Here is a 22,789-nt window from a genome sequence, read left to right as displayed (position 1 = left end):
AAATGTGATTAAAGTAGTTGGATGGTTGGATGGGAAATTTTTTTTTTTCTTCTTCTTCTTCTTCTTGTAAACCAGTGAGTAAAATTAGTCTATGTGTTGTGTTGTGTTGTGTGTGTGTGTGTGTGTGATTTTCTTAATTTGCCTTTCTTTTTTTTCTGTTGTTGTTGTTGTTGAAAGTTTTTTTTTTTTTTTGCACTCTGGTTAATGTGTGTGAATGGGTGGGTGGGATAATTTATACTAAAAAAGAAAAAACTTTCTGTTTTGCACCAACCAAACAAATTAAAAAAAAAAAAAGAAACTCAAAAAAGAAATTAACAATATAAAAATATTTTTGAGTATTTTTGAACGACCTGCAAAAAATAAAACGGATAATATAAACTCAAAAATTAAATGTTTAACCACCTGAAATTTGGAATTTAATGATGATTAAAGAAATTCAAGTCTTTTATATATATATCCTTCTTGATATTGTGTTAGGTGGTAGTAGTTGATCAATTATTATTCTGCCAATTAACAACAAACTTGATCTATGACAAACAAAATAATAAATCACCTTCTTTTGTTGATATTCTGCCAATTATATATATGTGTATATATATGTCGGTGTTTATATTTATACTTCTGCTTCGATTAGAATAAAAGCCAGTATTTAAGGTTCTAACGAAGTGGGGGGAGTGGGGAGGCAAGGAGTATATTAATTTATGTGTCTAAACTTGATGATAAAAACCCCAAATAATACTCAATATCAAATGATTAGAAAACTCTATTGATATTATTAATCGTTCTTTTTCTTTCTTTTTTTCTTTTCTAGTTGATTATTATTTGACTGATAATGACTTTCCTTGCAAAACTATTTACTATAAGTTTCTTGAAAGTATGGAGGATCAGAACAAAAAAAAAATTAAAGTGATTCCTTTGTAGACAACTAAAATTGGTGTAGTTTGACGATGCAGATTACTGTTTGTTTGTGTTAAATCGTATTGTTGATATCTATTCGTTTGATATTTCCCTCTTTTATTACTATGATAGTATGCTAGGTTGTAGATATATGCACTGAAAATGTATTGATATATGAATATTGGAGAGGAGGGTGGGATGGTATGATGAAGAAATAGAATGGACTATTAGAATAATTTGGTGATAATATTTTTTAAAGGGGGAAATTCTTTTAAAAAGGCAAAAAAAAAGAAGAGAAAGAAAACCACTAAAATATATAAATATTCAACAACAAGAATATATCGGAATGGAATGGACTGGAATGGAATGATAAAATAAACAATTTAAAGAAAACAAATAGGAAATTCTATAAATGTAAAAATGTATAAAAAGAAAAAAAAAAAAAAAAAAGGAATACAAGGGGAAAGGGAGAAAGGAAGGAAGTACGACAAAAGAAAATACAGAATGAGTATTACGTAAGAAATTAAACAAATTGGAAATACAATTTAATAATGTAAAATTTAGTTTTTTAGTCATTTCAATTCCAACCAATTTGGACACTGCAATTTCTTTTTTTTTTTTTTTTTCCTCTTTTCTTCCAGTGTCTCATTTTTATCTATTGAAACACAATTTGAGAACACCTTTGATGATTACACTCACCTCATCATGATGTTGTCGTTGCTGTAGTTCTAATCAATGATTGCTGTGCTCATCATTCAGTACTGCTTCGGTAAATCTGTATGTGTTGGTGTGTGTACATGTGTGCGTGAGCATGTGTTGCTGAGATGAGATGAAAGAGTCATTGTGTAAAATGAGTGAGCGATTGTTCATGAAATGAGGACAAAATCATTCTCTTGTTGTTGTTGTTGATGATGATAATGATGATGATTAATAATCATTGTTTCGGTACGCCCACATATTTCTTATTTGTCCTGTATATAACTTGCATTGTACATTTATCATTTCTTTTTTTTTTTCTTTTCTAGAGGTTTGTTTACTGGTCCTGTCTGATGAAATTATGGTTGCGATGCTCGTGGTAGCAGTTGATGGTCATGCGCAACCACCGATTTCTTCTACTCGTGCGAAACTAACGCACCAGAACAAGATTGAAAATGGACGAAGAAAATCAGAATGCTGCAACCATTAACAATTAAACAGGGGGTGCAAAAAAAATTACACTATCACCATCCATTAGAACAACTTTCATATTTTCACCTCTCTGGACATACATTGTTAATCAAAGTCAGGATTATTTAATTCGGAGAATCAATTCGATTAAACTAAGGTAAGAGTTAGAAACACATACAAGGAACTAAAAAAAGTATCCTCCTATTTGTTGGTGTTAATGATCACTTGGTGGCAAAAAAAAACAAACAAAGTGCCAAGGCAAAGAAAAACCAAAATGAAATTTTTCTAAGCAGTTGTGATAGTTCCAACAAACATGTGGAAACCAATAGATGTTCTACTAACTGACGAACCAAACTGCATATTTCTTGCCATCACAGGCAAATCAAATTTGCATTTGCATTTGAATTTCTTCTTTTGCATTAAAAAAATTCTTGGTTTGTCTCATATTTCTCAATCACAATAAGGTTCAGGTAAAAAGCAATAATAATGAAATATTGCAACCAGCAAACAAGGAAGTATTATATGTTATACATACTCTTTCTTTTATATATATATATATATATATATATATTGGCTTTTAAAAGAGATCCTACAATCGATCACGCAAAATTTCAACATATCCAAAAACCATATCACTGAACACTTGGAAATTACTTGGAAATTGCTATTGCAATATTTTCCTGATCTATTATCATCATTTATTCAAGAAAACTTTCACCTAACAATGGCAAATGGCACAATGCAACTTCATCTTTTGGATTTATTAGGTTCAAATATGTAGAGTAAAATATAGCAACAATTAGTATCTTTAAAACTACTATATGAATGGTGAACATACTTACTAAGAAGAATCTTTTTTTATGAAAATCACCTAATTGTGAAAAACAAAACCCCAATAAAAATACTACCAAGTAATTAAATTAATTATAATAATTGCAACATTTTAAAATCCATCAAAAAGAAACTATTGATTTCTTTTTCTCTTTCTTTTTGGTTTGATTTTCTGTTAGTTTCTTGATTGTTTTTATCATGTAAAGTTATCATTCTAGAAATAATAGCAACATAAATTCTGTTATTACAGGTTGCAAGTGATATATACATATATACCACCATCATCCTGAATAATGATGTAATGGTACACTGATAAGAGATTTCTTCGTCGTCGTCGTCCTCCTCCTCCTCCTGCTTCTCCTTCTCCTTCTCCTAGTCATTCAATATCTTTTTAAATAATAATAACAATAATTATTATTATTACATTAGACCAAAGAAAAATAAATCAAACCGGATATTAAAAATAGAAATATGTCAATTGGGAGTTAATATTTTTTACTTTCTTGCTCTTATTTCTTTTTGTTATTATTATTTACTCTCTCGTGATTGATTTCCTAATATTGAGGACTGAATTGAATTGATGATTCATGGTTTAATATTCTAGAAGAGATTATTATTATTTGTTTTTTTTGTTTTTGCAAAATCGAAGTCGGATTTATTACCGTTCTTCTCATTTTGATAAGATCCGATCGTCACCACCGTGGATTTCTTTTTGCTGAATATTATTATTATTTTATTCATTTTCCGAAAATTCTATATTTTGGACTTTTTCCCCCCCCCCCACTTTTTAATTTCTTTTCGGTAATTACTACAAAAGATTTAATTGTTCCGGATTAACATAAATAAAGATCAGCAACTATACTTAATTAGATGAGTGATCAACGTCATGTTGTTGTTGTTGTCCAATCTACCGCTAAACTTGATTTCATATTTCCATTCAGTTAGTTAGTCAGTCAATCATATAATTTCATAAACTGAAATTGTTGGATTGAGTTGAGATTTTTTTTTTTCTTAGCTAATGATAAGAACTGTATTAGTAATAATAAATCCGATTTCTGCAATGTGTATCCTCTTACAATAGGTGCAATTTCTATTTTTAATAAAATTTCAACATGTTGAGTACTAGTGACTTATACGAGAAATAGTTTACTTAGTTATTTAATAATTAGTGCATCTTTGAGCCTTGGAATGGAATGATTGAATGTGTTTGTTAGTTAGTTGTTTATTGTTTATATGAGAGGTTTTTTTTTTTTTTAATCTCAGGCGTCCCGCAACTTTATTTATAAAGACAATAAAAGAAATTGAAACTAACCAATCAACCAAATGCCCATTAGATAAGTAAAAAAAAAAAAAGAAAAAGAAATGAAATGAAATGAATTCTTTGTTGCTTTTAAATGTGAAATGTAGCGTCATCAGATTGTTTAAGAATTAGAAATCAAGGGCTGTGTACGAATGATGATAAATTGATATTCTATTGTTTGGTAGTAAACAATAACCAGAAAAATATTTAAATTTTAATTTGACTATTGTTTGGTTGAACATGATTACTACTACTACTAATAATAATAATAATAACCAAAAAAATAGAAAAAACATGGGGTGTAAGAAAGAGAATTGGTTTTATTGTGCAGTAGTAAAGGTGATTCAAGTCAACACCACCAGTTATTTTCTACTTTCGGATATCCCCGATATCATATTTTTTTTCTCCCCCGCCATTAAGGATTATTATTTTATCGGCTTTGTTATTTTCTTTAGGTATCATTGTTACATTTACTACCTCTTCTAAGTTTGTTCTTTGATCAGTTTTTGTTGCAACTAGTTTCATTAAACTATAAACTACCCCCTTTTTTGTCAAGGCTTCTCTTTCTCTCTTTCTTTTTTCTTTCCCACTTTTAATTACCCCACTTGTTCTCTAGTCCCCCGTTTTTTTTTTGTTTTTTTTTGGATTATTCCTATCTAAAAATTATTACTGGCGGTGGTGGTGGTGGAGGTGGTAGTGGTATCAACCATGCTCCTATATTGATTTGTATCCAATTGTCATATTGCAAAGTAATGAACAAATAAAAATTGTCTTCACAATGCGAAGAGTTATCTTTAATTAAACAATTGTATATAAAACAAATAACAACAATATACATTATCAAACAATATGTAGTAAGTGGAACAATAAAGACAATAATGCTATAATCTACAATTTGAATTTACTAGGTTATATGAATAAAGTGGAGAAAAAGATGTGGTGTGAAGAAACCCTTGTTGATATTCATTACAATCAGAGAGGTCTTTAACCAAAAAAAAAAGTATGTAAAATTTCGCCTTGTTTTATGGGTATTACTATTGATAGGTAGATTAAATATAACCAAAGATAATTAACATGTATTGAAAGAAAAAATAGTAAACAATAGAGTAATGTCATGAGAGTTAACAATGTTTGTTATCAGTATTAATCCCTTACTGGGGTTGACAAAGAATGTTAGAAAATGAAGGGAACACCTAATTTGAAGAAACTATATGAGGTTTATAAAGAGTGGAGTTCAAATAAGAAGTAGAATATGAAACAACTTATTGCTTATTAACCTAATTGATACATCTACAATTTCACTATTATTTTTATCTCATTTGGGTAGGTATTGTATTTTATTCCAATTTTGGAAGAAACATTAGACCAAAAAAAAAAATTAACTATATTCATCATAGTTCTTTTGAAACACAATCAACGATATCTAAGTTTGCTATTGCAAAGTATCTTTGTGGCTACAGAAATAACACACCACACCCTCAGTACCACACCAAAGAGCTACTATTTCATTAATTGCTTTTTTTTTTTTTTTGATGGAGAAGCAAACCCATTGGGTACCATATACGCCAAGGATAAAAACAAAAAGTATTTAACATGAAACGGAATTTTATTTGAAATAGAAAATAATCGATTCTACAGCACATTCGTTGGGTTTTGTAAAAAAGATGCTAGTTCTAGCGAATAACCGTAGATACATTTTACATATATAAAATATTTGACAAAATCTAAACTCCCAAAAAAAAAAAGTATCAATTCTTATTTGTATGTAAAAAAGAAAAAAAAAAAGATCTGTCTAAAAAGAGGATCAGATACGGTGCATAAAATATAATATTTACATTACATCTATAATAACGAACGAACAACAAGAATACACACCATTTTGTTTGTCTTCTTAAACTAAACTGGACATGGTTCTTCTAATTGATTAGTTTGGTTTTGATTCATCCAAAAACTTCATGTCATCATTAACAAATCAAGACACCTGAAAAAGGAAGCCACTCAATATCTACTTGTTTTTCGTTTTCTTTTCTTTCCACTTTGTGACTTTTAACAAGTATTAAGTCATTTTATAATAAATTCTAAAGATTTAGTTTTGTTTCTTTCGTTATAAAATAATTATTCTGCCATGGCAAATTTATAAGTTTCAGATTCAATAGATAATTTTTTTTATTTTATTTTATTTTCGTCTTTTTTTTTTTTTTTTTTTTGAGTGATTTTACTCTAGCGATTATTTTATTACCGTACCGGTTATATAAATTTTAGTTCTATTCAACATATATATTTTCAATAACCGTGGCAAAGTAGGGGTATCTAAATACTGGTTATTACTAAGCAAGAAGACAACAAACACCACTGGGGGTAGGGGCAAATCTTAATCTCATCTCATCTCATCCTTGGTTTGTCTCCTCCTCCTTAGGACGGACCAGGAATTTCTCTTCTCTTTGGTCATCAGGTAATGGAATTTTGCGTCTTGCGTACATTTTAGGTTAATTTCTCACAATATCGGTATTTCTTTACCAAATTATCACCAATTCCAATCTTCTTCTTCTTCTTCTGGCGTAAAAAAAAAGAACTTGCATCAAATAATATCATGACATAATTGCTTATACCTATAATTCCAAGTTTATGGTCTTTTGTATTACCTTTTCTCTTATTGGTTATAAATTTTCTTTTTTTTTTTTTTTTTCTTACATATATTGGAATTGTGCTACTAGAAAGCCAAGTCATAATGGAAATATTCATAAGTTTGCTCGGATTTATTGTTCCTGATTTCGTTGCTGATTAATCCGTTTTTTTTTTTACTTGCCGGCTGAAAATTCTCTTCTTTTTCTTTGCAACTAAAATTAGTCTTTCTAAATTCTTACCATTTAGTGTATTACTTTTTAGTGAAACAAATAACGATGTATGGGAACCAATCTTATAAGATACCTCTAGGAGAGGATAGCAATTTTATATTAGTTACATAATACACTCAGAATGAATCCTTCTTGAGTTTGTAATAATACACAAATATTAACACCCTTAATTGACTCGGTTTTACCAGTTTTTGTTTTTGCTCGTCATTGTCCTTGCATTGAAAAAAAAAAAAAAGACGACGACGACGACAACGTAGAGTATTTTTTCTAGGAATAAAACAAATATTGGTGTTTGGTTTGTTGTTTCGTCACCAACATTGCAGAATATAAAGACAACTGTAAAACAGAAAGGGGTTGGTGACCGGTTTTCGAATTAATTAACGTTTAGGGGAATATTCTGGAATTGGAACTTACTGGTTGAATTTAGAGAGAGAAAAAAATGGGCAGGGGAAATCTAGAACTTTACTTTAGGAATGTTTAAAAGAATCACTAATATTGTAGTTATTAACCAAATCATCAAGACATATGGTATAACAATAATCACAAAACAGAGAAAACCGTCTAATACGTGTTAGTTCCTTTTATGGACTTGAGTGTCCCATGACCTTCGATTGCCAAGTCAATTGCTTAGTTTGGAAGAAAACATGATAAGGATTTCCACCTTTTGTTTATTATTTGTCTTTCTTCATACCTTTTTCTCCTTTCCATTTTGTACAATCACTTTCTTGGAAACTTCTACTATTCCTCCAAACCTCTGTTCAAATATAAATTTTTTATGAAATTAGAACTCTACTACATTATAGATGGTGACAATGAACTTGACTTCAACTTTCAAATTCAAAAAAAAAAAAAATTATCTATTCCATAATTTGAGAGCAATAAATTATTCCATCTATTTAGTCTAGTAAAAAGAGAGAAATAACAAATTATACATTACATTACTAGATATAACCTAACTTCATTAGAATTTATTTTAAATGGTTTCACTTTCAAGCAGGTACTTCTTTTTGTGTTGTCTATTAAAGATTAGAAGAAGAAATATCATGATTTATCAGATTTAAAACTTAAACATTGAAAAATGAAACGTGTCAGTTTTTCAGGATTGGTCCAACAAAAAAAAAAAAAAAAGAAAGGAGTTTTAGTGTGTTAATATTACTCTTTAGTTTGTATTGTTTTATTATCTTTTTTTTTTTGCGCTATTTACATTAGATATATGCAAGACCATATTAGATTTGATCACCATTGTTATGAGCTCTTAGCTGTAGATGTATACTCACGCCCCATATATGCTTTTAGCTGTAGATCATCATCTCATGCCATCTATTATTTTCTTACTTGACTAGTTGATCATTGTATTACATATACTCAACAAATAAATAATAAAACTATCATTAGTTACCTATTGTTTCCAGTCATTCATTAGGTTAATGTTATGGCAATTCTGGAATTCTGTGTGCATGAATTCTCCATTTGTTCTCTCATTCTGATTCTTTTTCTGGATTCCAAACCATTCTTTGTGTATTATAGTAGAAATACTTTTTTTCTAACTTAGCAAATTAATAATAGTCATTAACACTAAAACATTTGTTAACTAAAATCCAAAAAAAAAAAATATATAGGCTGGATTTAAACATGAACCATGATTTCAACTGTAAAGATTATGAGCTTTTCATATGTTTAAGCGCTCCTTCCTTATTTCGGCTAAATTAAAAGTAGACCCAGGAAAATAGACGTTTCTATCCGAATTTAGAGTAATTCCATGGAAAGTACAATCAATGCTAGGAATGGGTGACGATGGGTTCATCTACAACGCCAAGTTTCAATGGCACCTGGTTGCACCAAGAAATAAAAAAAAAAAGGGTCAATTTTTCTTAACAATAGGAATCAATGAAGATAAGAAATAGGTCTAGAATTGACCAATTAGTTTTGGCAAGATAAAAATAAAGGGAACAAACACAAACAATTATAATAGAGCCAAACCTAAATTTCTTCAATTAGAATATTTAGTTCTCATTCTATGTGTGTTTTCTACAGGATCATGAGTTAAAGTGGTTAAAAATGGGAAAATAATCTGTAACAACTTAGCAACGGCAGCAATGATACTCTCAAACCAAGGGGAAACCAAACAAACAGACAAAAAAGAAAGTTCGTAAGAAGTTTGTGTCAATTGTATATGTATATCATTGGCATTAGAAGAATACTTTGCCACAAATTTAGTTACTGTGTGCATGGGTATGCATGTGGGTATGTATTTGTGACGGTTAATTAATTTATACTTTGCGTTATGATTAAACAAAAGTATAAAACTGTGTAACAACTACACCAGCCAACAAAGTATTTCTCATTTCTGAAAACAATGAATCCAATTTAAAATGATAAAGCTTGTTACAGTAATAGACATTATTAAGGGCTATTTATCGCAATAATGTGTTTTATAAATGTTCTTATATATTAGTCTTTTTTTTTTTTTTTTGAATTTGAATTTGTTCTGCAACATATGTGAAGCACAATGTTAATTACTCTTCTCTTTGAGTTTCTTCAGGGAAAGTATAACCGAAAACGGAAACTTTATCCTCAACTTACATTACTTGGGTAGATCGTTAAAGATGCAAAAAAAAAAAAAAGCTAACACTGCTAATTTGTTCCATTTTATTGGCTATGACAGGTAAAAGTAGAAGTACTAATAATACTGTGTGCCTGTATTTTTTTTTTTTATGAAATTGGTTTTAGTCTCGATTTAAATCTATGTTTTAAAGAGATATGACTTAAAGTTTTATATTTTGTAAGGTTTAATTGTGATTGTGTATTGGTTTCAAGAATTGATGCGTTTACTAAAATGGTCATTGATCTATTAACTTTTGTAAGTTTCCAAAACGGTCGCCAAAACTTGCCATCATTCTTGTTCCGTTGGTAGTAGTAGAATGGAGCTACATGCTTGAATATTTGTTTCATTCAGTATCTTAGATATACAAAAATTTAATATTTCTTTGCCAATATATGCCATGTTTTTAAAACATTAATAATGCTAGTTTTGAATAATTGAAACAACAAGCGAAAACTATTGCTACATATCATAAATAAGGTATCAATATATAAAATTACTCCAATGAATGAAACCAAGTTGTATAAAAAAAATTGACATATATATATATATATATATATATTAGACGATGATGAATTGGATTCCTCATTGATACAATTTTAGTCCTATTGTGTTTGAAATCAATTGCTCTATTATATATATATGCATATGCATATAGTTCTAGTTTCTGTCCTTTCTTCAAACAAACGAACTTGAATTGTTAGAACTAAACTAAAACTATATTTTTTTTTTTTTGGTTATTGCAACTTCATCATCATCTTTTTCTTTTCTTACTCTTTTCTATTTAAACTTATTGTTGTGTTATCTTGGTGATTATTGCCATCGCCAAGAAAACTTCTTCTTCTTCATCCTAGACTATCAATATTTTAATCCTGCGAGATTTGTAACATGTATATATGTCAACAGGATAAATTGAAAAAAGATCACAAAAATCAATAGAACCCAACTAATTAATTCTTCAAATCAACGGTCGGGTTAGATTTTTCCACACTGATATCATATCATATCATATCCCCAATTTTATTTGAGGGAACAATGAACTACAAGAATAGAGCCAGTACATGATTGACCATTACTTTGCATTCAAATTTGTATGACCTGATACATTTGAATTCTTGCCTAAATTCATTGTTATGATTATTACTATTTTCATGTACTGATAGACTTGGTAATGTCAATTCCTCTTCTAGGATAAATATGCAAGTAAGTTTTTGTCAGTGACAATTGTCTATTCTATAAATATATTTTCCTTTTTTTTTTTTTTTATTTTCTTCTCATGTTTGGAATTGTTGGGTAGTAAGTAGGACGAGTTGATGATGGACGACCATTGTGGTTCAATCACAAATTAGCCTCTCGTGAATTCAAAAACTTCTGAAATACATTTTATTAGTTTTTCTTTTTTTTTGTTTTGTTCAGAAAACAATAGACGTAACAATAAAACTGGGGAAAGCCATAGGAAAGTGTGGTGAATTGAATTCCATTCTAGGTATTTTGCAAACGTATTCTGTTGGAAATTGTAAAGACAATTTGACTAAAGAAAACTAATGTAGCAGTATTTTTATTGTTGCTCCTATTATTGTTTGTTTTAGTCTATCATTGTCGGTTTTAACTAAGTTTAAGACTAACTATTTGGGGCCAGGGAATGGATAAACAGGATTTATCCGCTGGAATGTCCCTAGTTTGCTGTACTTTTTGTTTCTTTGTATCTTTTTTCAAACACAATGAAGTAGTCATTTATGTTGTAATGGTTTCACTTGTTTCTGGGGAAAGTGGTTAGCAACTGTTGAAAGAAATACAACCCCAAGGTTGAAATTGTAGTAAGTTTATGAAATATGGGGTTGTTGGTGCAGTATATAGAAGATATTTTTTTTTTGCTAGAAGTAGCAAGATTGACGACAGAAGATCTCAATGCAAGTTTTTCTAAACTCTATTTACTTATCATTATTATCTTAATCGATTAATGTTCATGCATTGTTTTCAAAACTGAGGCAGTGCATATTAACCTACAAAACTAGCGAAAGTCTAAAAAAAAAGCAAAATTGCCTGGAAAAATAAACAATCTACAATCTACGAAATTAAACGATGTATGAAACTACAAACCATTACATTGATGTACATCAAGATAGAGATTTATTATACCCAATTCTTATTATGTATTTTGAATAAATAATGACTAGAAAAAAAGAATTGAAAAATTATCTTCTCCACTTAATAGAGAATAAACGTATAATTTATCCATTGCCATTACTTTAACTCCGCTCTTTATTCGTTGGTGGTGTTGGTATTTGGAGAGAAGATCTTTTTTCGATCTTCATGTGATTATTGTACGCAAGTATCAAAATACCAAGAAATCCTTGGATATATCCGGCTATAGAGAAATATAATATCAAATGCCGACAAGTATAAGGGTACATAGGGTGTGGGGTGTACGGATTAGATGGAATGTAGAGCAATGTCAAATAATTGAATTCGTCACGTCTTTTCGCTATTATTTCTTTTTAAATAAGAAAAATTCATGTTATGACCATTCAGAATCTGTGATGAGTACCAGAGAGATCAAGACAAGAGAGAAGTAAGTTCCTTACAATAAATGGAATAAAATAAACAAATTAAAGAATTGGCTGATTTTTTTTTTTTTTTTTTTTGTATTCCTTGGGTTTCCAATTGAGACACAATAGAACAGATGGAAGAGCTTTTTATTATTTATTTGTTTTGTATTGCTTACTCTAATTGACGATGGTTATTGTTTTGTAGTTCTTATTGTATCACAGCTAAATGAATTTATTTCCACCATGCCTACTGCAAAGACTGTTATATGATTTGAACAATAAAAGAAACCTTGATCAACATAATCAAATGCCTTTAAAAATAATAAAAAAAAAAGCAAATCTTTTTGTGATTTTAGGTGTTGTTGTAGTGGATACGACTGTTTTCTTCGTTGCTAGTATGTTGTTTTGCTTTTACTACAGTGTAAGTTTCATCTTACTCGACTTTCTTCAAAAAGTTATTAGTATATGTTTAGTAGAATCCTGTGTTCCTATAAAAAGAGGTATATAAAACTTTCTGATCGTGAAAGTGGAGTAAGAAGGGAAAAAAAAAATACCATTCTGGTTCTTTCAACCCCTCTTCCATCCCTACGATAGATTATAAAATTACTGTACAGTGTATTTTCCTGGATAGCATCTGAATGAAAATAATAACAAGAATAGTAATAATAATAATAAAGCCGAAAGGGAGGTACCGGGAATCCGTGCAACGGAACGAACTAACAATAAAGAATTTAGTTTTAATCCATAGTCTGTTTTTTAGTTGTTGTAATAATGGCAATAGTATATGTGATATAGAAACCCTTACATTTCCATCAACTACTTCTTTATATAGAATTTAGTTCTTAGATTATTGTTCTCATTCTATGGTCGCTATGTTCCTGTTTCTTTTTTTTTTTTTTTTGCATCTTTTATTTCAGTCTATGGTTTGCTTGCTCCTACTACCAACAGTAACAACCGAGTGATTTACACAAATTCATACTGTATCCACATTGAGAACAAAGAATATGAAGTATCAGAAGTCCATTCATTCATAATTGAAAGGATAAATAGTTTGGTTGTCTGTTCACATATAAGTTTACACTTTGTACAGTTTTTGTATATAAACATAGTACATTGAACACTATTACTTTTAACTTATATGCTTTTCCGACCGGCAGAAAATGATACCAAGTATGCATCAAAACAAAAGAAAATCAGATCCTGCCTGTTTGAATAATTTCAATCCCTATTGTTCTTTACTGTAGGGTTGCGTGTTGCGTTTCAACTATTAACAATGATAATAATATTTGATTTGATGAACAACAGAAGAAGAAGAGAAAAAAAAAACGTAGTAAACACAAATAGAAACACAATTATGTCATTTAACGTAGTGGTGGTAATAGGAGTAGAGTTGGTGTTGGCATTATCTATTACAAAGAATCTTTCTTTTCAGCACAAAGGCAGAGGAAACAGAACAACAACAGCAGCAACAATAACAAGAACAAGAACAGCGACTGGAAAGAGAAGAAGCAGAAATGTCATTGATTTGACCAACTCAATAAGAGAGAAGAGATGTAATATTGTTATTGTTCAAGTAATGAATTGTCATTTATTAGCTTGTATTCTTTTTTTTTTTTGTTTGTTTGTTTTTTTGCAAGTGTATTCTGCATTCTTCTAGAGTATCAAAATTTTTCTTCCTGTTTTGTTATTTTATATATAAAGCCCGGCGAAACTCCTTCAGTTTTCTAACCATCGTTTATTTCTAGCAGCTTTACAATTCTTTAGTTTCTTCTTCATTGATTTATTGTGGACACCATCGTTCTATATTCAAGTGTTGTTTAATAGCGAATTGAGCCTGGAAAACTTCAAAAAGACAATTAGACAACCAAATTTTTTTCACCCCATCTCACTCCCAGAACCACCATATATTATAATATTAACAAAGGCTATAACTACAAGTACCTCACAACTGTCCATCTTGGAGGTGAAAAAAAAAAGTCTTACAAGAAAGAGTATTCTTATCGTTCCTATTATCTGTGTGTGATTGCCAAACCATTTGGCAACAGTTTTGTTTCCACGAGCATAGAAAAATATTGGTTCAAAATTTTGATAGAAATATACTTTTGTTGGATCGGTGGAGCTAGACAATCTCAGATTTAAACAATTCATTCATCCAAGTGTCCTTATTAGTCGTTTATTGAATTGGCTAGATCAACACCAACTACATAACCCTACAAATTTGAATACTTTCACGTTCTTTTTATTATTAATTTGTGCTGTTTTTTTTTGTCAAGATTCTGAAAAAAAAAAAAAGAAAACACTAAACTTGGCAGCACATCAACTTATTTTTCTCTCTTGTGACACAAAAAGGAAACCAAAAAAAAGATATCAAAAAAACTCAAAACTAAAATTAAACACATTTAAGTAACAATACATCTACGTCCTTTTTTTTGTATTGTGTTTAGGTTTAGATCCACTTGCATAATATTAAAGTTGTTCTTCCTTCCAAATAACGTTTCAAGTTCAAAATTATAGTTTCTATTTTTTTTCTTTTTAAAGGAAAAGCATTGCCGACAGTCCCCCGCCGATTCCAAATTTCAGTCATCAAATCTTTTTTTCTCCCTTCCTTCTTTTGTTATAAATACTAGACGTTTCAAGGTACCAAATCTTTGCGCAGGAAATAGAACAAGAAAAAGGGAAAACTTCATTAAGAAACATAGAGGCATAAAACTATAAAAACCAAACCATCGCCACCTTATAAATATAGTCACATCATTTTGTTCAATTTTTTTTTTAAAGAAAAGGTTTCCAAAAATCAACCAAACTTTGTAATTTATTGTTCATTTGAGGGTCCCCCCCCCCAAGTCTAGAATTTTTTTTTCCAAGAATAAAATAAAGTAAAGCAAGCAAATAATCTTAATATCATTATTATTTGAGCCCCCCCCCCATTCATTCATTCATTTAAAACCATCTGAAATAAGTATTATTACTGTTATTATTATTATTGAATAATATTATAAAACAGTCAACCTGATTTATACAACTGTAATAAAGAAAAAAAAACAATATCCAAGTTATTTTTCATATTCTCCTTTATTATAGTTTGTTTCCATCTGCTAGCAATATAAAAAAGGGTTATTTGGAATTTCAAATTGTTCACTCCCCAGTTTCTGAACTTTCAAATCAGCAATCAATTTTTTTTATTGCTTTTTTATTCACCAAAGAGTACTCTTGATATATCAAACGCTCAATTGCCACTCATATCAAGAAAACCATACTTAGGAATAAGGCAGAGACAGACAGTTGAAATTTTCAAGATCACTTCAATTTCATCCGTTTCACAACCGTTTTTTTTTTTTCCTTTTCCTCTTTACTTTTCATTGCTTTTTTTTAAAATTGGCAAATTTGCTGTGGCAGGTTTTTTTCTTTCGTCATATTCTTGCAGTTTTTGCTATATTAATTGGTCCTAATTTCCATATTTCCAACTTTAAATCAACCCAAGTTGCATATACATCATTCCTGATCCAAAACACTTCGGTTCTACTTGCAATCTAATAAAAGGAGTTATTGAAAAAACAAAAAGAGATTTTTTTTTTTTCTGTTTTTCCTTAATATTCGTTTCAGAGGATTCTTATTGCCATTTCAACTATTCTTTATAAAAGGAACAGAAATTTCGTGTTTAATTTCAATTTGAAAAAATTTGAAGTAAACATAACAGCAAAGAAGAATAAGTTGATACATCGTTGATCGGAAACAGATCAAATTATATTTGCTATTGTTTTCTCAGAGTATCACATCAATTTTCCATCTGAGTTTTTTTTTTTTTTTTTTCTGTCTTCCATTATTGTTAAATCCATTGTTAATTTCTTCTCCCCCTAAATTACCTACATATAACCAACGTTAAAACAGACATCAACACAAACTGGAAGAAAAAAAAAAAATTCTGAAGAAAAAAAAAACAACACCTATTTCATAATAATTCTTTTGTATTTCATCCATGAGTCATTTGTTACTGTCTTCATTTGGTACGACGACGACGACTGCTACTCCTTCTTCGACAACTTCAAGAAGTTCACATACCAATCGCAACACACCATATAACCAAAGTACTATCACTGCAAATAGAAGTTCCCCAGTTCCTATAAATTCAGTCAACTCAAGAACTATACCACAGACAATGAACCCACCCATAGATATGAAATCGAACAACATATTAAATCCAGAAAAAGACACAGATACTCCGCGAGGAGATCATCTTGAATCAAAAGCTTCTAGTACTAGTAGCGCTAGTGGAACAACTGCCACCAACAGCAACAATGGTAACAATAATAATTCAACAGGGAAAACACAAATTGTTTTTATACATAAATTATATGACATGTTACATGACGAATCGATATCCCATCTTATATGGTGGTCTCCAAGCTTGGATTCATTTTATGTAACACCTGGAGAAGAGTTTTCCCGAGTGTTATCCCAATACTTCAAGCACACCAATATTGCATCGTTCATAAGACAATTAAACATGTATGGGTTCCACAAAGTAAATGAGCCATTCTTGAACCAAGACGATCAACAACAACAGCAACTACAGTCCAATAGATGGGAATTTAGACACTCTACCAACCAATTTAGAAAAGGTGACACCGAATCGTTAAAGAATATAAAACGAAGAAGCTCAAAGACATTGAATGCACAAAAGGAAGTTGTTAATATAAAATCATTACCACCAACATCACATCCAATGGAATATAACACTGGGTACTCTTATCAAAATGAGGATAGTGCTCACTACTTCATTCATCAACATAGCATTACCTCAATGCAATCACCCGCTGACATGAGACCTCGTTCTCCATCTACTCCAATACCAATTCAATCATTAGCACAACAGCAACAACAGCAACTTCCGCCACAACCTGTACCTAATGGCCCGCCTGTTTTTAGCGGACCGATTCCGCCAGGAGCTGTGAATCAATCTCCTCAGGAATATCTCACAAGACCATCAATTCTAAATAATGTTCAAGGATCTTTTGAAAATGCTACAAATTTCAAGTTTGTTGAATTGACTAATCAAATAAATTTGTTGCGAAATGATTTCTTTTCAATAAATAATCGCTATGAATTACTTCAAAATGAATTAAAGTATCAAACAGCTGATTCGATGGCAATTTTGGAGATTCTTGAGAAATTGTCTAATGATAACAGAATTACAAGTGACGTGCGTGATTTGAAAAATGTGGTTAGTCAAAGAATGCAACGGTTAGGTAATCAGTTTATTCCCCAACAATCAAACTTCCAACCGCAGTTAGCAGGACAACAACAACAGCAGCAGCAACAGCAGCATAGTCAATCTTTATCTTCAAACTATCATCTTGAGTCGACTAGTGTTTCCAGAAATCCCTCTACAACCAATCTTAATGTTGCCCCTCAGCCATATGCTTTGAACCCTCACTATACTATTTACGCAAACAATCGTGCGCTGGGAAGTTCAGAAATCAACAATGGTGTATTCCGGGCACGTGAAGATAGCAATAATTCAAAGAGAAACTTGTCTGTATATGATCCATTACAACCAGTACCCTCTAGAAACAGCTCAAGGATTTTAATTGAGGAATCAACTCCAAATCACCCACCTACAACTTTGAACCCTCAACAACCACAGCTGCAGCTGCATATCCAATTGGGACCAGCAATGCCACCTCAAGGTTTCCGTAATAGGGCAGAATCAACATATTCTCCATTGAGTCACCTGAGTAATAAATCACAAATTTTAAATAAAGCCCCAACACCAGTAAATCACTCACCACTTGTTCAACAACAACAAAAGGAGGTTAAGAAGGAAGTGAATGAAAATTCTGCTGTACCACCAACTCAGTCATCCCAACCAGTTACAAGACCACTCTCCAGACAACAACAACAACAACAACAACAACCGTTACATAATCCTTCAACTACATCATCTAGAACTAATTCGTTGCCTAATCCAGTGGCTGAACAGCCAATCCCTCAATCACCTTATTATTTACAACGTAATTCATTCAACACGGTTTATGAACATCAAAAACTGTTGAGGGTTCCATCACCCAAAAGAGTAAGATACGCTACACCACCTAGAAGTATACCTGAACAGCCAACATCATCTGCATCTGCAACTACCATGATAACATCTACATCCAAAGCCACTTCAACTTCTGGAACTGCAATTTCAAGAAACGACAATCATTCAGTAGCATCTTTAACGGCAGGGACGTTGCCTAGCGTTAGTGAATTAGACAAATCTATAAGGACAGGTAATCTGGTGAGTTTACCACCAATTAAATCAATGACGGATAATGATAGTATGAACGATAACGGTAATGGTAATGACAATGAGAACGATCATAAAAAGAGAAAATTGGAATGAGTAAATTAAATCAAAATTTCGAAGAATGACTATATATTTTTACAAGGTTAAATTCTTATGTATGTGTATCATGATGTAGAAGTAGTAGTTTTATATATTATTTGTTTATAGTGGACATGATTCTGTATTATTATAAATTTATTTTGAAATTGTCTTTTCATTGTACCAAACTATGATAGATTAATTGATCGATCGATCATTCATTCATTTGCCGAACTCAGTTACTAACTTTCTCGTTTACATATATATTATTCGTTATGATAAAACTATTATTTATTTATTATTCATTCTTTAATTTCCCTTTTTAAAGGTTCTATATAACTTGATTCTAATTCCTCTTTAATATAAACAATGTAATAAGGAGTGGCTGTATTTGTTTCTAAGAAATTGAATATCTCACTAGCAGGAACTTCAGTGACGATTTCATCATTATATTTCCGGAAAATATTATTATTATGTGGATCCTTGATGTATACCCAATAATGCCCATAACTTGCTTCACCTCGATGAATAAAAACAGCAAATATGTTATATGCAATTGATTTATAATCTTGGAATTGTATATTTATTAAATGATTCAATTCATTCAATCGATTATCAATGTCTTGTAAATTCGATGTCAATTTTTTGATCTCATCATTAATCGTTTGTATAGTTGATAATTCAATACTTAATGAATCATCCAGAATAATTTTATTTTCAAGGTATTTTTCTGTGATTTTCAAACTATCAATTAATGATACCGATGTTTCAGGATCAATTTTCAATAAATCGGATTTATGTTGTTGCAATTTGACAATATCTCGTTTCCATTCAAACACTTGATTTCGTTTATATAAAATTTCCTCATCTTGGGTATCCAAATATCGATCCAAATAAATCTTATCACTGAATGGAATTGGTTCAATTGATTTATATGCCATCAACTTCTCACGATCAAATAATACTCGTTGCACATGGAATTGCAAAATTTGTGGTAGTTCCAGAATCGTAATACTTTTCTTAACTAATCCTTCATCCAATTTGACTACATCTTCGTTGAAATAATAATCTAATGCATCATAAATACTCTTGGGATGGTCACTTACATTAATAATCAAACTGAAAAACCTTTCTAAAGAAATTCTAGGTGGATCATCAGGTTTATCCAAGGGAACGATGGTTTGCTTGGTTTTGCCACAAAATAATTGTTTGATTAAATCATATTGTTCGCCATCCTTATCAATCAATTGTGGTGGTAATGCAGTTTCGATTTGATATGTGACATTCTCAATACATTCAGTGACATCTTGTTGTCTACCAACTTCAATTGTGCTCTCAATTTGATCGCTCAGTATGGGTAATATTCTGGGACTCGATCCAACTTCATCATCGTCACTTGAAGTAGCATCAGGAGTTTCTATTTCATCTTCAATAATAGATCTTGATGACCGTGGCGACTGCGAAGATTCAACAACCAACGAATAATCTTTATTATTCTCATTAGATTCAGTTTCAATTTCACCATCAATGTGTATGATATCCTTTGTTTCTACATTTTTCTCATCATCACCATCAGTCATAGTTACATCCTTATCACCATTGAGTCCGTTCTCTGATTGCTGATATATTCCCTCCTCAAATCCTCCTTGTTCAAATGTTGTACCAACATTCTTGTTGTTCTCAATTTCAGTTAATTGAACTTGATCATTTCCCTCAATCACAGTTGCATCCACATGATTAGTCTTCGCGTGGTTTTTGAAATTGACAGGCTGTGACAATGGAAGAAATGATAAATACGCTAATTCTTTACTTGGTTGAACACATCTTTTGTTACTATAAATCATTTCTTGAAATAATCGACGCAATTGATAAACAAATTGATTGGATCTTTGGAGCTCCATATTTTCTACTTTCCTCCCACCAATCTTTCTTGTTTCAGGATAATCACTAGCACTAAAATTGTTTTCATTAAATGTTAAAATCAATTCTCTCAATGGTTTTATACAAAAATAGTATTGTAGTAACGAGTTTAAGTAACATGTATTACCAATATTGTCTAAGCCAGCTGGCCAATTCTGCGCTGGGAGTAATGATGTATCTACTTTACCAGTACTCAAAAAACTGAATAATATTTCTGATTTTTTGGACTCAGCAACCAATTTTAATGCGTATCTTAACAACCGGATATCCACATCTCCCTTAAGAAGCTTATCTTGAAAAGTGCTGATGATTTCTGATTCAGGAGCCTGGACATCAATATTAAGGGTTTCAAATGCCTTGCGAGTGGTCATGTCATTCATTGAAGGTACTTTCACATAATCAGGTAATTTGGTTTCTAAATACTCCAATAATATGTAACTTCTTCGATGGACTGCAACTGAAAGTAAAGCCTTATTCAAAAAAACCACTTCGTTAGCATTTCCATTAAATCCATTTTGCTGCAATAACTCATCAAGCTTGAATTCGTATGCAGTAATCACAACATCATCCTCTGTGATCTCTTCAATACTCAACTCGTCGAGTGCTAAATCGATTGGTAACAACTCCTTCTGAATGAAATCATCAAGTTTTTCAGAACTTTTGATATCTGCAATTCGGTTCAAATGGTTATTATAATACTGGTAATTCTTGGGATCATTTTTGAATTGGCTCCGATACATTGCAATAATAACATCATCGTCAATTGCTTCAATTTCATTGTTTTCAACTGCTAATCCCAATACCTTCATTGACTCAAGAAAATCACTGTAGCCTATCAAATTCCTCTGTCTGAAATATATGTCAAGCTTATTGTTTATTGAATAACCTCCGTTGTTGTTTCTAAAACTTCGTACTTGCTTTAAGGAATCCACATAGTATAGCTGATTGATTGGGTCGGACTGTACTGTAAGTTCAAAGCATTTTATTATCAATTCATCGGGAAAATAGGCAGATGCACTTAAATTAATGAAATAAGGAAATCTGTTTGAGTAATTGCTGCTGAAATGTCTCACACTGACGTTCTTATCGTATTCAACTATTGTGTGAAATACTTGAGACATGTTGTCTGAAAACGAATACAAGGTCTGAAACTCGTTATTTGGAACTCTTAAGTTTTTCGCGAAATATATCAACTCCAAAAGCTTTCTAATGTACGATTCCTTCAAGTCGGGAAAATTGTTCAAGTCTGGTGGTACTGCTTCATCTCCATTTAACGTAAACGATAATTTATCAAAAAGTAAATTGACGTCAATTTGTGCATCCATAACTGTATTTTTGAGATTAATTGTTTTGATAGTGTCCTGAGGTTTCAAAGTAACCGGTCCTCTTAACACTTTGATCAAAGTTTTTATACAATGAAGTGGGTTTGGAATTGTTTCAGGTGATAAATTTGGGTGTCTTTTAATTCCTTCTAAATACCTTTCTCGTATTATCGTCTCATCTGTCAATGGTACTAAATCTTCTTGGGTGAATTCTGCCTGGAACAATGTCACCCTTAGAATTTGACCATTTGGTGAATTCAAACTTTTGAAAAATGCATCATCAACAATTTTATCAATATCAGAAGCATTTTCCAATAAAATTTGTAAATCATGCGGTGATATGCTGGATTTGGGAATGACGTGGTACTGATGTTTATCAATGAGCTTGGTTACAAATGGGTTAGAGTCAGTTTCCAATGCAGCCAATCTGAAATGATAAATTCCGTGCCTTTTGTCCAGCAAAATACCTCGCATAATATAAAGCATTTGCTGACTATTGGAATACTCCACTTTCTCAATTGACTTGCAATACTCCAAATCATTGTTTAAAATCAATGTTTCAAAATTCGTGACGCTCGAATTAACAACCTTGCTCAATTCCTCACTATAATCTATTGGCTTACTGTTTAACATGCTGAAATTATATTTTCCCTGGACTGGAACTGTCCATTTCAAGTCATCCAAGATCCTATTCAAAGTTTTAAATGGATAATTCACCAATTCTGCATTTGCAATTCTAGTCCTTAATTGAGAAACTGGCATTGACTCCAGTGAAGGTGCCGATACTATCAGACTTGAAGACCGAAATGGGTTGTTTGATTGGAATTGATTGGATGCCGTATCAGGGGAATTGCTAGTTCGGTCGATGTGGGAAAGAGATTTATCCGAGTTTGCTGTATCTGTTTCAACATTTTCAGTCTCTACAGAAACTAAAGATGAAGGTATGGTTGCTTCACTATCAATCATTATGAATTATAAT

The 22,789-nt window shown here is 31.0% G+C and overlaps 3 protein-coding genes across 3 annotated transcripts; 2 read left to right on the top strand and 1 right to left on the bottom strand. All coding sequences in view use genetic code 12, as the record gives it.

Annotated features, from left to right (window-relative positions):
• Positions 1-13,474: 13,474 nt before the first annotated feature.
• On the top strand, positions 13,475-13,858 carry CD36_31380 (hypothetical protein; the record flags this gene model as incomplete). Its single annotated transcript, XM_002422082.1, has 1 exon — positions 13,475-13,858. One exon carries the CDS (start codon positions 13,475-13,477, stop codon positions 13,856-13,858), a length of 384 nt encoding a protein of 127 aa, XP_002422127.1.
• A 2,319-nt stretch (positions 13,859-16,177) lies between these two features.
• CD36_31370 (flocculation suppression protein, putative) lies at positions 16,178-18,586 on the top strand (the record flags this gene model as incomplete). The annotated part of the gene is made up of 1 exon (XM_002422081.1): positions 16,178-18,586. One exon carries the CDS (start codon positions 16,178-16,180, stop codon positions 18,584-18,586), a length of 2,409 nt encoding a protein of 802 aa, XP_002422126.1.
• Positions 18,587-18,870: 284 nt separating this feature from the next.
• Positions 18,871-22,776, bottom strand: CD36_31360 (ubiquitin carboxyl-terminal hydrolase, putative; the record flags this gene model as incomplete). The annotated part of the gene is made up of 1 exon (XM_002422080.1): positions 18,871-22,776. The coding sequence occupies one exon, from the start codon at positions 22,774-22,776 to the stop codon at positions 18,871-18,873; it is 3,906 nt and encodes a 1,301-aa protein (XP_002422125.1).
• Positions 22,777-22,789: the final 13 nt, after the last annotated feature.

Source organism: Candida dubliniensis, chromosome R, assembly GCF_000026945.1.
Source record: "Candida dubliniensis CD36 chromosome R, complete sequence".
NCBI lineage: Eukaryota > Fungi > Ascomycota > Pichiomycetes > Serinales > Debaryomycetaceae > Candida > Candida dubliniensis.
This window is presented reverse-complemented; position numbering and strand designations above follow the sequence as displayed.